The 14812-nt window shown below is 52.6% G+C and overlaps 2 protein-coding genes across 3 annotated transcripts in view; one reads left to right on the forward strand and one right to left on the reverse strand.

The window, feature by feature from the left end:
* Window positions 1-12254, reverse strand: part of SSH1 (slingshot protein phosphatase 1) — a 43167-nt gene extending 30913 nt beyond the window's left edge. Inside the window, exons 1-2 of the mRNA XM_053994186.1 lie at window positions 12218-12254; window positions 11113-11147 (exon numbers count right to left, since the gene is read on the reverse strand). The gene's annotated coding sequence lies outside the window, so the exon portion shown is untranslated. The remainder of the gene's footprint in view (window positions 1-11112; window positions 11148-12217) is intronic.
* On the forward strand, window positions 838-8301 carry DAO (D-amino acid oxidase). Of its 2 annotated transcripts, none has more exons than XM_053994190.1 (12): window positions 838-932; window positions 2485-2737; window positions 2855-2969; window positions 3318-3394; window positions 3805-3870; window positions 4215-4269; window positions 4714-4818; window positions 5278-5360; window positions 6842-6959; window positions 7508-7606; window positions 7938-8093; window positions 8216-8301. In XM_053994190.1, the coding sequence occupies exons 2-11, from the start codon at window positions 2544-2546 to the stop codon at window positions 8070-8072; spliced, it is 1047 nt and encodes a 348-aa protein (XP_053850165.1). In that variant the 5' UTR covers window positions 838-932; window positions 2485-2543; the 3' UTR covers window positions 8073-8093; window positions 8216-8301. The 2 variants fall into 2 exon arrangements, with proteins under 2 accessions (XP_053850165.1, XP_053850164.1); XM_053994189.1 differs by lacking the exon at window positions 8216-8301 and adding an exon at window positions 1293-1547 and having other exon boundaries at window positions 7938-8076.
* Window positions 12255-14812: the final 2558 nt, after the last annotated feature.

A 14812-nucleotide genomic window follows, 5' to 3' on the forward strand; every position in this document is an offset into this window, starting at 1 on the left:
TGCGAGGGAAAGGGCGGGGCTTGAAAGGGGCAGGGCTCAATCGCGTGGGCGGGGCTTGTTGTGGTGGGCGGTGCTTCCCGCCCATCCCACCCCCAAACCCCGCCCCGTCCCATCCCAACATCCCGTGCCATGGCAGGGACACGCTCCGCAAACCCGCTCCGACCTGGCCCGGGACACTTCCAGGGATCCAGGGGCAGCCACAGCTTCTCTGGGCAACCTGTGCCAGGGCCTCCCCAGCCTCACAGGAAGGAATTTCTTCCCAATATTCAATCTAACCCTGCCCTCTGGCAGTGGGAAGCCGTTCCCCCTTGTCCTGTCGCTCCAGGCGCTTGAAAATTGTCACTCTCCATTTTTCCATCAGGCTGCCTTCAGGTACTGGAAGGCCACAATTAGGTCCCTCTGAAGCCTTCTCTCTTCCAGGCTGAACAATCCCGATGCCTTCAGCCTCTCTTCCTACTCAAAAACTGAGCCAGAAGCACTCAATTTTTCCAGATCCGACAGGAATCTTGTGTTCAAGAAGCAACATTAGTGCTGTGGTCTAGTTGACAAGATGGTGATCAGCCAAAGGTTTCCCAATCTAAGTGATTCTGCAAATCCAGACCCCAGGAAGTCATAGAATCATTGCTGTTGGAAAAGACCTCCAGGACCATGCCCACTAAACACATCCCTGTGTCCTGGTCTGCCAGTGGTCACCATGGAGATGAGAGGCAGGGGTGGCATTTTGCCACCAATGGTGGTGACCCCGTTTTCCGAGACTCTGGGGCTGCCTGCCAGTGGCATCACATGGGAACTCCACCTCCCCAGAGCGAGAGCAGACTTTGGCCCTGCTGCCCTGGACACTCAGACCTTGCCCTGCTGGGCTGTAACAACAACTCTGACTCTGAAGCCTCTGGACACAGCAGTGACTGCTCCGGGGACCCCACACTCCGCAGGTAAACTGGAGGAAAATGTGTATTCCCATTATTTTTTAGCTGATGCTACACGGGCAGCTGGGACGAGTCCCTGAGCCTGGTGGAGGAGGTGACCCGGGTTCCTGAGGGCTATAAAACCATGGCAGATGGCAAGCAGCTCCCACTGTGCCATTCCAATGACTCATCCCTCCATCCTGGCAAATGTCAGTCCCCCTGTTGTCACAGCAGAGATGCTGGACTTCACCTTGTCCAAAAAAAAAACCTGTAGGCTGGAATGTCTTCCTGCTCCCAGAACCAGCCAAGGATCTGCACCCCCAGCCCTTCCCCAAACTGGTCTTTGTCCACTCCCTGCACAGGCAGTGACCACAGGGCTTTTCCAAGGCAGGAAAGCGCTGTCAGCAGGGGACCAGAGGATGGGGAGGGGCTGCAGCTGTGTCCAGCTCTGGCCCCTCAGTTTGGGAAGGACATCGAGACACTCGAGTGCATCCAGAGGAGGCAACGAGGCTGGAGAGGGGCTTGGAACACAAACCCTGTGAGGAACCACTGAGGGAGCTGGGGGTGGTGAGCCTGGAGAAAAGGAGACTCAGGGGTGACCTCAGCACTCTCTACAGCTCCCTGAAAGGTGGTTGTAGTCAGGTGGGGGTTGGTCTCTCTCCAGGAACTGACAGAACCAGAGGACACAGTCTCAAGCTGTGTCAAAGGAAATTTTGGTTGGATATTAGAAAAAAGATTTTTACAGAAAGGGTGATAAAGCTCTGGAATGGCTGCCCGGGGAGGTGGTGCAGTCACCATCCCTGGGTGTGTTCAACAAAGCCTGGATGTGGCACTGGGTGCCAGGGTTTGGGTGAGGGGTTGGGCTGGGTTGGACTCGATGATCTTCAAGGTCTCTTCCAACCCAGTGATTCTGTGATTCTGTGATTCCAGAATTCTGTGATTTGCAGCCAGAATTTACCCACAGCCATCCTCCCAGCTGTGCCTGGAAGGGTTTGGGGTGCTGGCACAGCCACCCTCACGTGCAGCCCTGAGGGTGGCAATGGTGTGAGGATCCAGCCTGGCACTCATCACACCTGGCACTGCCCCCTGGAAAACGCCTGCTGCTTCCCACCTTTCTTATCCATGCCCACCTCTTGCCTCCAGCCCATGCCAGTGGCTGGGAAGGATTGTGAGCTGCTCAGAGCAGGGTTGGGTCACTGGGAGTGGAGGGTTCACAGTGTCCCTCTGCGGCGGGTGCTCCAGCATCTCCCTGGCTGCTCAGCCTGTGGCTGGTGGGACGCAGAGGAGGATCCCGAGGCTGTGCCACCCTGTCCTGGGGCAGGACACACCTGGAGCTCCTTGTGCCAGGTGAGCTGCAGCTTTTCTGCTGGCACAGCCAGGGGTGGAGACACATTCCCCAGCCACTGTGAGGAACCACAACCCCCTCATCCGTGATTCCTGGATCAGAGCTCGAGGAGGGCTGGGAGGCTTTACAAGAAAAGCACGCAGATGCACCATGAGGACCTCAGCCCTTCCCTGCTGCTCTGGCAGTGGAGCTGAGGCTCCTGCAGGAGCTGATGTTCCCCCGTGGTGTCCCCAGCTTGTCCAGCAGCCCCAGCTCTGCCCTCGGAGCCCTCACCCCTCGCAGGAGCCGGAGCCATGCGTGTTGCCATCATCGGCGCCGGGGTGATCGGGCTCTCCAGCGCCCTGTGCATCCATGAGCAGTTCCACAGCCTGGAGCCTTCCCTGGAGCTCCAGGTCTACGCTGACCACTTCACCCCCCACACCACCAGCGACGGGGCGGCCGGGCTGTGGCAGCCCTACCTGAGTGACCACGGCAACCTGCAGGAGATGTAAGGCAGGAGGAGGAGGAGGAGGATGGTGCCTGTCCCTCTCCCTGTGTGCCATGAGCTGCCCTGGCACAGCTCCGTGGGGTTGGCAGAGCTGCCACTGTCCCATTCTCATCACAGGCTCTGGAATAAAGAGACCTTCGATTACCTCCTCGGGCACCTGCACTCCCCAGCAGCCAAGGAAATGGGGCTTTTCCTCATTTCTGGCTACAACCTGTTCACGGAGCCGGTGCCGGTAAGGAGCAGGTCACGGCTGGGCTGGGAAGGGCTGCGGCTCAGCGGCTGTGGGTGAGGCTGGGCTTCTTCCAGCCAGTGCTTCCCAGAATTTCCAAGTTTGCCTTGTGACAGTGCCTGGGACATGGTGTTTTCTGTGCTCCCGAGGCATTCTTGGTGTGAGGAAGGGCCGAGCCCTAGGAGAGTGGGAGTGACAGAGCCTCTCCAGCTGTGCTGGCAGCTGCACATCCACCTGTGTCCCTCTGGGATGGGCTGTGTCCCATGGGATGTGTCCCATGATCCCCCCACGGCTTCTGTCCCACGGTGATCCCGGTTCATGAATGATCTCAGAGCTCTTTCTGTGCTGTAGGACCCGTCCTGGAAGAACATTGTCCTGGGCTTCAGGAACTTGACACCAAAAGAACTCGAACTCTTCCCTGGTTACAGGTATTTTTCAGTCAGTTTTTTGGAGACTCAGGTAGGACAGTCCTGGATTCACCTCCTGAATACAGCCCTGGCATGAGGCACTGGGACAAGGAACTGCAGGCACAGAAATGTCCTCACTTCTTTAAAACTGCTTCCCTCCAAATAAATAGGAAACAGCTTAAATGGCCAAAAAAAGCAGCAACCCAGCACAGAAACCATTTCAGCTCCTCTCCTACCTCACTTTTCCTAAGTGTCAAAACAGGGGAGGAAAACCAGAAGGTGTTTTGTGCTGTAAAAATGGAGGAAAAATCATACACTCATGTGAGGAGGGTCCCAAGGGGAGCTGGGATCCCAGATCCACAGTGGCTGGCAGGAATGTTGGGGCAGGAGGCTCCTGTAGGTCCTCACAGCCTCCTCTCCTCCTGTTTCAGCTATGGCTGGTTCAACACGGCGCTGATGCTGGAGGGCAGGAGTTACCTGCCCTGGCTGACCAACAGGTGAGTGCAGCTGCTCCTGTTTCCTCTGGCTGCAGGTGTGGATTTTCATCCTGCACATCAGGACAGGGTAGGCAGAGATTCATCCCCAGGAAACAGGGAAGAGGCTCTGGAATTCCTGTTCATTGCCCCAGTGGGGTAACACATTAACAGTGAGTCCAGGAGTGTATTTTTTGCATGACAAAAATGAAAGTATTGGGATACTTGGAGCTGCATCCAAATGCTTCTGGCTTTGGAAGAATTTGGGGCTTGGTTTTTATTCCTATAATTTCTAATGCTGAGCAGGTGTCCTGGTATTGAACATTTGCTTTTAATTTGCCAGTAACAAATGGACTTGTGCTTCCCAGGCTGACGCAGAGGGGAGTGAAGTTTTTCCATAAGAAGGTTGAATCTTTCCAGGAGGTGAGTGGAGATGTGGAGCCAGGGCAGAGGGCACAGCCCCATCCCAGAGTGGAGAAGCAGCATCCAGCAGGCAGGTGCTGCTCCAGGATATTCCTTGGCATGAGTGATGGGCCAGGGAACAGCAGCAAGACTATGGCAAGATCCAGGAAATAAATTCTACCAGGAAAGATAAAGGGTCGTGGATATTAAGGGATGGTTGACAGAGGATGGGGTAGAGCATTTATCCAGCATGGATTGGCAGCTTTCCCTGGAATGGCTTGGTGGCACACATGGGATGTCAGCAGGAGCTGGCTGGGGAAGGAGCTGTGCCCTGGATTTGGCCCTTATGGTTTATCCATTTCCTGACTGTTGGAAAGAGCACTTGGCTCGTTTGGAAGCAGGAACGTTGTGCCTCTGTGGCAACATCCCTGTGTGCTGCTCCCAGCCGTGTCCCTCTCTCCTCAGCTGTTTTCCCAGGGTGTGGATGTGGTCCTAAACTGCAGTGGGATGCGCTCAGGGGACCTGCAGCCCGACCCAGAGCTGCAGCCCGGTCGGGGCCAGATCATCAAGGTGAGCTGGGGCAGCCCTGGGGGCTTCCCAAAAACCTGTCTGTTACCACGAGGAGTATCTGTGCCCTCTGGGGAAAACCATGGGCTTGTGGCTGGATCCACACTGGGATCAGGTTCTGATTCCCAGCAAACACTGCTCATGTGAAACCAACCAGGATCCCATTCCTGGTTCAGCTGTGGGAATGCCCTCAGCCTCCAGCCTGTTTCTCCTGGGGGAGGTCAGAGGCACAATGCTGATAATAAAAAGACAGAAATCTTTGGGAGAAGCTGGTGATTATTTGGAGAAACACAGGTGAGTAGGAAGCTCCTCCCTACTTGTTTTCCCATCTTCCCAGGGAAGCCAGCACAGGGAACACGGAGCTAAGGGAGGGTCCCATATCTGGACCCTCATGTCCCTCCTGCTGCCCCCTGAGCCTGGCACCCTCTCTCCAGCTCGGACTTCCTCCCCTTCATCTCCCAGGTCCTGGCCCCGTGGGTGAAGCATTTCATCATCACTCACAACTTGAAATCCGGGATCTACAACTCGCCCTACGTCATCCCGGGGTAGGTGACGATGGCCGAGGCAGGGCTGGTTGGCACCAGTGACATTCCTCTGTCAGTGTCCCCAAAGCCTGGTCTGGGACACGGCTCCTGCTGTGTCTGCCAGGCCTGGCTTCATCCCTGGTGCTTTTCTTGGCTGTGTGGGAGGAGAGCAGAAGGATGTGGGCAGCAGAGCCAGGGAGCTCCCAGTCGGCACAGAGAGCACCCTGCACCACGGTGCTTCCATGTCCTGTCCTTTTCCAAGGACCAAATCCCACCAAAGCAAACTCCATCCTGACCAAGTCCCCAGAACAGCCAAACACTGACAGTGGAGTGAATATTTTGGGGGAAATCTTTTGTTTTCTCATCTGTAGCCATCTTTATTATCAACGGTGGGGACCAAACTGTGGTGTAGCAGCTCAGGGTGGGGAAAGGCACTGCTGATCCATGCCCCCATAAAAAACAGGGCAGGAATTCTTTTACTTCTACAAAACCCCCCTGGGAAAGCTCAGCCTTCCTCTCACTGTTCCCTGAGCTGCTGGTGAGCCTGGGGGCATCTCATTGGGTTTATCAGGGAATATCCTGAGCTGGAAGAGACCACAAGAATCGAGTCCAACTTCTGGCTCTGCCCAGGGAGCTACACCATGGGATAAATGAATCCATCTGCTGTTCATCCCAGCTCTGCTTCCTCCCAAGGGGCTGCAGTGACCCTGCTCTGGCAGTGGAGAGTGGTCTTTAAGCTGGAATTTGAATGCTGCATCACTGGCACTTCCTATTGTCCTAATATTTCAGGCTTAGGCAGTAAGCCAGGATGTAAACAGGAGCTTTGCAGGCTCACAGCCCCCATGCAGCATATTCTGAGTGATTCCTGATCACAGTCCCAGGCACAGATGAATTCCTCTGCCTGTGCTTGTTTTAGCTCGAGCTGTCAGAGCTGGGCACCAGGCTGATCCCAAAGGAAGAGCTGGATGCAGCTCTCGTGTGGAGGGCACCCCTTCCCTGCCAGACAGCTCAGCCCTGGAGGCTGCCTCCTTTTGCTTTTGTGCTTCCCAATGATCAAGCAAGGTTTTGGAAGGGTCCAGCCACACTGACCCCTCCAGGCCCCCCTCAGCCTTAACCTGCCTCTTGTCCTCTGTTAATCCACAGGAGTTTGGGGCAGCGGCAGCACCAATCTCTGTGTTCCCCTCCAGAGCCATCCCGTTCCTTCCAGCTCTTCCTGAGCCAGGCAGGAGCAGACCTGTTTGATAAGGATGGAATTATCTGTCTGCTTTGCCCAGACAAGGAAGGGCTGACAGGATTTAATGAGTGACTTGCTCACGAGCAGACGTGCAGGCACTGCTCTCCGCCTGCTCCATGTGGGAGTTTCTCCCACAGGAATATTTTGCAGGCTCATGGTGTAGCAGGATCCAACATCACACTCACACAGTGTCCCTCCATGTGGTGGCCCCACGGGGGACAGCTGGGGACAAACCACCACTGTGTGTCTCCTTTGGCTCCTGGTGCAGGAGCGAGTTCACAGTCCTGGGAGGGATTTACCAGCACGGAAACTGGAGCGAGGAGAACAGTGCCAAGGATCACAAATCCATCTGGGACAGCTGCTGCCAGCTGCTCCCAGCTCTCCAGGTGGGTGACCCACCTGCCAGCATGGGGCACGGGGAGCTGGGGGGCTCAGGATGCAGGAATAGGTGCTGGGACAAACCACAGGACCTCGGTGTTTCCGTGAGTCAGGGCTTCTGTGTGTCCATCATGGATACCCGGGGCTCTTCCACCTGGCTGAGGGACAGGAAGGGCTGGGGCTGCCACTGAGACAAGGTTTATAGGGATAATAATTACTCATGTAGCTGGTAAAAAATAGAACCAGAGCTTTGGGAGGTTCCAGCCCTTTGTCCTCACGCCTTTAGAGAAGGGTTGTGTGGGGTGAAGCTGGGTTATGTCCACTCCCAGTACTGCTGTTATTCCCTGGATTAGCAGGAAAGGTGGCGTGGGACTTTGGCACAGAGATTTGCCTCAGCTCCAGGCTGGCACTGCCATCCCAAATAATTCTGCCTGGAGCTGCAGCAGGATGGGGAGCCCCCTGTCCCCACTAATCTCAGGGCTCACCTGGTGCTGTGAGGTTTGGCTGGTGGGATTCCAAGGAATGCTGTGCAGTGCTGACGTGCTTTTGCTTCCAGAAGGCAAAGATCGTCGGAGAGTGGTGCGGCCTGAGACCAGCACGGCCCTCGGTCCGCCTGGAGTGGGAGAGCATCCGCCTCGGGAACCTCCAGGCAGAGGTACCCGCACAGCCCCGGGGCTGAGTGTAATTAATGACCGTGTTAATTGTGCCCCGGGCAGTGATAAAGAAGCCCTGTCCCTGTGATCATCCCTCTCTCCATCTCCCCACCAACAGCGAGGGAATCTTTGAGCCCAGGGATAAATGTCAGAGATACTGAAACAAATCATTGGTGTGGCTGCCCCATCCCTGGAAGTGCTCAGGGATCGGTTGGACAGGGCTTGGAGCAACCTGGGCTGGTTGGAGATGTCCCTGCCCACAGCAGGGGATGGGACAAGAAGGGCTTTGAGATTCCCCCTAATCCGTGCTGGGATTCTGTGGTTCTCCCCCAGGTGATTCACAACTACGGCCACGGCGGCTTTGGGATCACCATCCACTGGGGCTGTGCCATGGCAGCAGCTCGGCTCTTTGGGAGCATCCTGCAGGAGAAGAAGCAGCTGGCCACCCCCCCAGGGCCCCGCTTGTGAGCACCTGCTCCCCTGGAATAGGTGACAACAGTGGCTTAGGAATCACAGCAGAAGGATGGGAACAGCACAGGGATACACACACGGGCTGCTCGACCCAGCTCTGGCTCTCAGCGTCTCATTTCCAGGTCGCTGCTGTTTTCCAGATGGCTCCACTCCCTCCACAACCTGCCTGGAGGAAGGGCTTTCAGATATGGACTCATCATCTGTGGCAAAGTGCACCAAGTGCTGTCTGGGCTCAGGCTGCAAAGGGCAGGCTGGGTTCAGCTGAACCCTGGACAGTCCTGCAGTTCATTTGCACCAGGGAACAGGATCTGAAACAGAGCTGGGGACACCTGAGGTCTCTGCTGGCTGCTCCAACACCCAGTGTGTAATTAGATTTACAGGCTCCCCCCCAGGAGGCAAAAGCTCCTTAGTAGGAAGAAGCTCTGAGGCTCCCAGGGAAGTAACAGCAGCTCTGGGAGCACATGCCTGGGTTACACCAGTTTTCCTCCCATTCCTGCCAGGACAAATCTCGGGCCACAGCACCTGCTTAGTGTAGCTGGCACCAGACAGCAGAACTTGCCTAAAATGGCCTTTCCAAACGAAGTTTTAGCAACAAAAGCAACTTGTTCCAGCCCTGTGGGCTTGCCAGACTCTATATATAGCACAGAGCATAAGAAAATAGCTCTTCTTGTCCCTAAAACTCCCTCAGCTTCCCATTTCTCCCAGCTGTGGGACAGCTCAGAGAGAAGGCCTGGCTTGGGAAAGGTTGTGCTTCTCAGAGGAGGAGCAGGACTTTTTGGGGTGTTCAGGGATGCTGTTGGGGACCCAACACACTGTTCTTGAAGACACAGCCTGGCTGATCTTCCCATGCCACGTGTCTTTCCTGCCCAGACAGGGCACTGGATGGTCAGGAAGCCTCAAATCCAAAGGCTGTTGTGAGCCCAGCACAGTGCCTGGCTCACTCTCCTGTGTGGATAAGCCAAGTGTTCCTTACTCATCCGTGGTGCAGCTCCTCTCTCCTGATGACTCCGTGTGCCAGGAATAGCTCAGCAGCGTGGGCATCTCCCTGCTGGGCTTAGCAAACACAGCTGGGCAGGGGAAATTGGGAGCCACTGCCATGCCCAGACTGTCCAAAGAATTTCCAGCTTCCCTGGAAATGTTGCAGTCACTAGGTAAAGTCAGGAAAAGGTAAATAAAGGCTGGAGAAAATTCCCTGCTGGTTAATGCTGAACTCAATGGTCTGTGATCCCACACCAGGAAAAGCCATCCAGGGGAATGGGATCCCCTCAGTTTCACTTATTCCAAATATGAGACATTCAGCAGCACATTCTCTGCTGTAAATCCAGCCCCACTTTGATGATTTTGGGAAAATTCCACTGGATGAACAGGGGTGTAGGAAATCACTGTATACCTGGCAACAAGCAGCTGATTCTTGTGATCTCAGAGCCTGCAGGAGCCACTGCCCTGTGATCTCACACGGCCTCCTGGCAAACAGGAATGAGCTGATCTGTAATTTTATTTGCAGGTTAACTCTGTTTGTTTTCTAAAGGCATCATTTTAATCTGTGTGACCAATAAAAGGAATGTTCAAATCTCTTGTGCATGATGGTTCCTCCTCTTGGTGATGGCACAGGAAGGGCCTCAAATGCTGATTCCACAGAAATGTCCCAGGAGATCATCATTCCATGTCTCCACACACATTTTTCCTAAACATTTCATCCTGGAGGAGTAGGAGTCATCACTCCAGATTCCAATCAGACCAGGGAACCTAGAATATCATTTTGTGAAGATCTGTGGTTGCTGACAGTCCCCAGGTCATTAAGAACTCGCAGAAATCACAGAATCATGGATTTGGATGGGAAGGGACTTTGAAGATCATCCAGTCCCACCACCCTGCAGGGCAGGGACATCTTCCACTATCCCAGGTTTCTCCAAGGCCCCTCCAACCTGGCCTTGGACACTTCCAGGGATGGGGCAGCCACAGCTCTCTGGGCAAATTCTCCACTGAGGGACTGAAATTCATTTTGAGGCCAGGGAGAGATCAGGGACGATTCCTGCATGTCCTCTGACACACACAAAGCACCACCTCCCATGTCCAGTGTCAGCACATTTTAGGAACTCCCAGTTCCCCACAAGGATCTCCTGTGACCCAGAACAAAGCTGGAAGCACATAAAGTATCAGGGAAGTCAACAAACAGCAGCTCTGGCATTTGGGAAAACTCCTGCCAGAGCTCAAGGAGTATTTGGACACCACTCCCAGGGATGCACAGGGTGGGACTGTTGGGGAGTCTGTGCAGGGCCAGGAGCTGGACTGGATGATCCCTGTGGTCCTTTCCAGCTCAGGAGATTCCATGATCTTGAGAACAAGCTTTAGAAATGCCTGAGGATGCCAAAAAGTAACCACAGATGAAAGAATATTCCCCCCAGCATTGCTTCAGCCACACAAACCCTTCTAGTTCCCAACTATTTCCATTGCCAGGAAGGAGGCTCTGCATCCCAGGCTGGGAGAAGGAAGATGGAAGCACTCTGGGATGAGAACACCCTGCATTAGCATGAGAAGGATTTCCAGCTCAGTTAGTCATTTTGACTCATCCTTCAACCACCTCCTGCCTGTAAATTACTGGGCATCAAAATAAGAATATCAGTGACAGGGAGGAGGAAAAGAGGGTTGGGCACTTAATTATGGTTTAGAAAAATGATAGGTAAATGAAGGGTTTATATTGAAATGGAAATTAGTAGAAGGAACCCTCCCTGACCCAAAGTCCAGACACATGTGGAGCCACCTGATGCCAGCACACCCAGGGAAGAGGCCAAACAGGCTGGGGTTTAGTGTCCAAATTGAATTAAATATGAAAATCAATTAAAGATTTAAGAGAATTTTTAAAAATTCTCTTAATGGTTTGGGTGGGAAGGGATCTTGAAGCTCATCCAGTCCCACCCCTGCCATGGGCAGGGACAAGTTCCACTACCCCAGACTGCTCCAAGCCCTGTCCAACCTTGCCTGGAACACTTCCAGGGATGCAGCATCCACAATATTTTGCTGTAGTGAGGTTACTTACAATGGGAACAGGAATCCTGTGACTTTTCTTTACATCTAAATACACAAAACAGACAGAAAATGAGTCAGACCTGCAGAGTGCTGAGACCTGTAGCTCAAGCCTCTGAACATCCAGACAAAAAAAAAAAAAAAAAAAAAAGCAAAGTTTTGACCCTTCCTAAACATCCCCCAGAAGAGCCAAAAACTTATTTCCTGAAAAAACTATTTATTTGTTTAACATAAAATATCTAATGTGGACTTCAACTCTCCAATGCCACGTTGGGAACAGGAACCAGAGGAGTATTTTACAACAAGCTTGAGATACACCAAGTTTTTCAACATTAAAATGTAAATCCAGCTTAGAAACTGTACATTCAGACATGGAAACATTCGCTGCTCTTTCAGCAAGTATTTGGGAATAACAAATCATCCCATCCAAGCACACTTGGGGAATTACATTCCCACACCAGCTTGGCTATCTTGGACACTTGGCAAAACCAAATCCCACAATTCTGTTGGAATTCCAAAGGATCTCACTTTCCTGTTTGAAACAAAGCAGTTGCAGTAATTCCTTTACCAGTGAAAAATACCCAGTGTGGAAAAGGATTCTTTGGAAGTTTATTTTGTACCTAAATGGTGCTGCCCTACTGATAAAATCTAGAGGTGGTGATTTAGAACTGGTGTGTGTCAACCCCAGTGTTCTCAGTGAACAAGCTAAAAATGGCCTTCTCTTATTAATTATATGCAAATTCCTACAAATTCTCAATTCCAGATCTGTTTCTCCAGTGCCCAATGGGCTCCTGCTGAATTCAGCCAGGTGGGATCAGCTGTGGTGGGCTCCTACCTCTCCCTTTCATTCAGCTGATCCAAAGCCCATGGATATCCACGGGAGATTTTCCCAGATTTCAGTGAGCTTTGGATCAAGCTTTAACAAAATCAAAAACCCAGCAACACCAATCTTGGTATTTCTATAATTAAATAGATTTTTTTTTTTTTTTTAGTGCAGAAGTCATAAAAAGTGAAAAGCAAAAACGCCTTCCATTTTTTGGTTAACACTGTAAATGTCACAGGTTAAAACTGATCTATTCAACAGCATGGAAAATGTTGCATTCCCTCTAAATCTTTACCTGGGAAGCAGCTTATCTGTAGGATCCAGGTCTGCATGAACAGATAAACTTCACCTAAAACTCTCTAAAGGCCGTTGAATGCAATTCTTTAAAACTGCTGAATAATTCACCTAAAAAAATGAAGTGAGATGTGAACATTACCCCTGGGAAAGCAGAATTTTAACCCAAGGCATTGAGTAACAAACTGGGCCATGGTGGGGGGGAATTCCTTCAGGCCAGGTCTGTCCTGCACTTTGGATTCTCTGTCACCTCTACCCAGGCTCAATTCCAGAGATTTGGGATGCAAACACAGCTCATGGCAAGCCCAAGGAAGGAAGCATGGAAACACCTGGGGGGCTGGAATGGCCTCGAGGGCCTCCACCAGCAGCAGGATGAGGATGGAATTTCAGAGCTCTCACTGAGGGGTGAACAGCCTGACTGTGCACAGGCAAACTCAGCTCCAGCAGATCCCAGCTCCAGCAGCTTTTCCAGCCCACTGGCCACACATGTGGGGTAATATCTGATTAAACCCATCCAGGATCTGCTTCTTCACTGCTGTGTTCCACATCCAGCATATCAGAGGCCAGTCCAAGTGAAAGCAGAGGTTCCCCATTCCTGGAAGTGTTCAAGGTCAGGTATGGATGGAGCTTGGAGCATCCTGGTCTAGTGGAAAGTGTCCCTGCCTGGATGAGCTTTAAGTGCCTCCCAACCCAAATCACCTTGGAATTCTGGCATTCCATAGAACAAGTCCCTCTGGCTCTGCTCCAGGCTGCCCTAGGCACACAGAGAGAAGGACCCAACTCCAGCCTGGCAGAAGGAGGTGAACAAATGAGCTGTGGTTGGTGTCAGTGCCATGAGAGCCCTGTCTGTTTACTGGGATCAGCTGGAGCTTGATTTTGGTGGAGTGTGAGGACACAGGGACAGGGGACACAAAGGGAACCAACCCAGCTGGAACGGACAGAGGGTTCTGTGCCATCACCCACAGCTGAGCCCAGGGAGCCCAAGGATCTCTTGGGAGCTGAATTCATTTTCATCTTGCTGGGAAAAGCCAAGTTTGCCTGTTTCCACCAATCTTTCCTGGAATCCTTCACTCACCAGCCTCCACTGGGACTGGATGGACACTCGGTGCCTTGGCAAACTCAGTTCTCAGCAGAACATCCCCCCGACACAATTTCAACCTCTTTGGCCTTTTCCATCAGCCTGAGTTTCCTGGCTTTCTTTAAGGAATTTTCCACTCCTGTTTTCCCCTCAGTCTCCAAACGAGCAGCCTGGCACGTGGTGGAACACTGCAGTGACCTCAGAGCTGTGTCCCTCAGTGACAGCTGTGCCCCACAGTGCTCACTTGTACTGCACCAAACATGGACTTGGAGACCTATTGCTGACCCCAGGAATGGGCCCTGCTTCCCAGGACACTTAAAATCTTCAACTGTAAAAATGTGTTGCACATTTACCTTCAGGTGTTCAGGTGAGCCACTTGCTCAGACAGGCCACAAACCCCCACTGCTCCCACAGCCTCACCAAGTCCATCTCACCCACGTTTGGCTGTGTGTCCCAAGGTCTGGAATCCTGAACATCTACTGAGACCTTGACGAGGCACATCTCAGATCTCTACACATTCCCACAGACTCTGGCACCTGACTTGTGCCCAGGGACAGGTTTGTGACAAACCAGATGAGCCTGTCCTTTCCTGAGCTCTGTTACATTCCCTGACAAGAGTGGGATCATCCCTTGAGGAGCCACACCTGAATTAGGGATGTTCCTCATCCAAGAGCACTGCAGATGGGCTCTTCCCATGGTTTTGTTCATTTATTCCAGCTACATTCCTTTGTCACCAGTCAATGTACAGTCAGCAGGAAAGGTCCTGCCCAGCTGCCAGGGAGTGGCTCCATCCCAACAGCAGCTCCTGACTCCGGCTGGGGCTACCCCACCATGAGGATGTGCCCAGGTAATGGAGCAGGGACACACCTGGATCCACACAGAGAACCCCAGGAACGAGAACCTCCTCGCTCCAAGCAACAGACAGAGAGCTCAAGGCCCCTGGCAATGCCAGAGAAGTCCAATTCTGCTCCAAGACATGAGGATTTACACATTGGACTCGATGAGCTTGGAGGTCTTTTCCAACCTTAATGACTCTGTGATTTACATTTCTGCTACAAGGTCCCAGCTCTGCAGCAAACACCACCCTCCCTGCTCCAACTACCCACCTGGGATGGGAGAAACAGTCAGGAATCAGTTTCCAAGCAATGCACTCTCCAGGAACAAAACCCAGCTGGAAAGCCTGCGTCGGTTTGACGGAACCACATTTTGGTGATGGTTTTGATGGCTGAAAGTGCAAGGCAGGCATTTAATCCATAGTGGTAGGGATGGAATCCACTCTGTGCCAGGCCAGGGCCACACTAAAGATGAACCTCTTGGTTTTAGGCATCAAGAGCTCAGTGTTTTAATGACAGCTTATGCTGGGCTGCAGTCACTTGGCATTTGCTTGGCACAGGACATTTTAAGCTGAAGAGCTGACCATGCAAGCATGACAGACTGAAGAGAAACCCCTCCTGCTAAACTTCCAAGGGTATCTGGATCAAAGGCTTCTCCATCCAAAAATTTTTTATGAGTGTGAGC

Source organism: Vidua macroura, chromosome 18 (assembly GCF_024509145.1).
Source record: "Vidua macroura isolate BioBank_ID:100142 chromosome 18, ASM2450914v1, whole genome shotgun sequence".
Classification (NCBI taxonomy): Eukaryota; Metazoa; Chordata; class Aves; order Passeriformes; family Viduidae; genus Vidua; species Vidua macroura.

Excerpts from the sequence above, each read along its gene's own strand:
- DAO (XM_053994190.1), top strand. The coding sequence starts at position 2,544 with ATGCGTGTTGCCATCATCGGCGCCGGGGTGATCGGGCTCTCCAGCGCC. Across the intron at positions 3,395-3,804 it reads GAACTCTTCCCTGGTTACAG|CTATGGCTGGTTCAACACGG; the intron begins GTATTTTTCAGT and ends CTCCTGTTTCAG. Across the intron at positions 7,607-7,937 it reads TCGGGAACCTCCAGGCAGAG|GTGATTCACAACTACGGCCA; the intron begins GTACCCGCACAG and ends GTTCTCCCCCAG.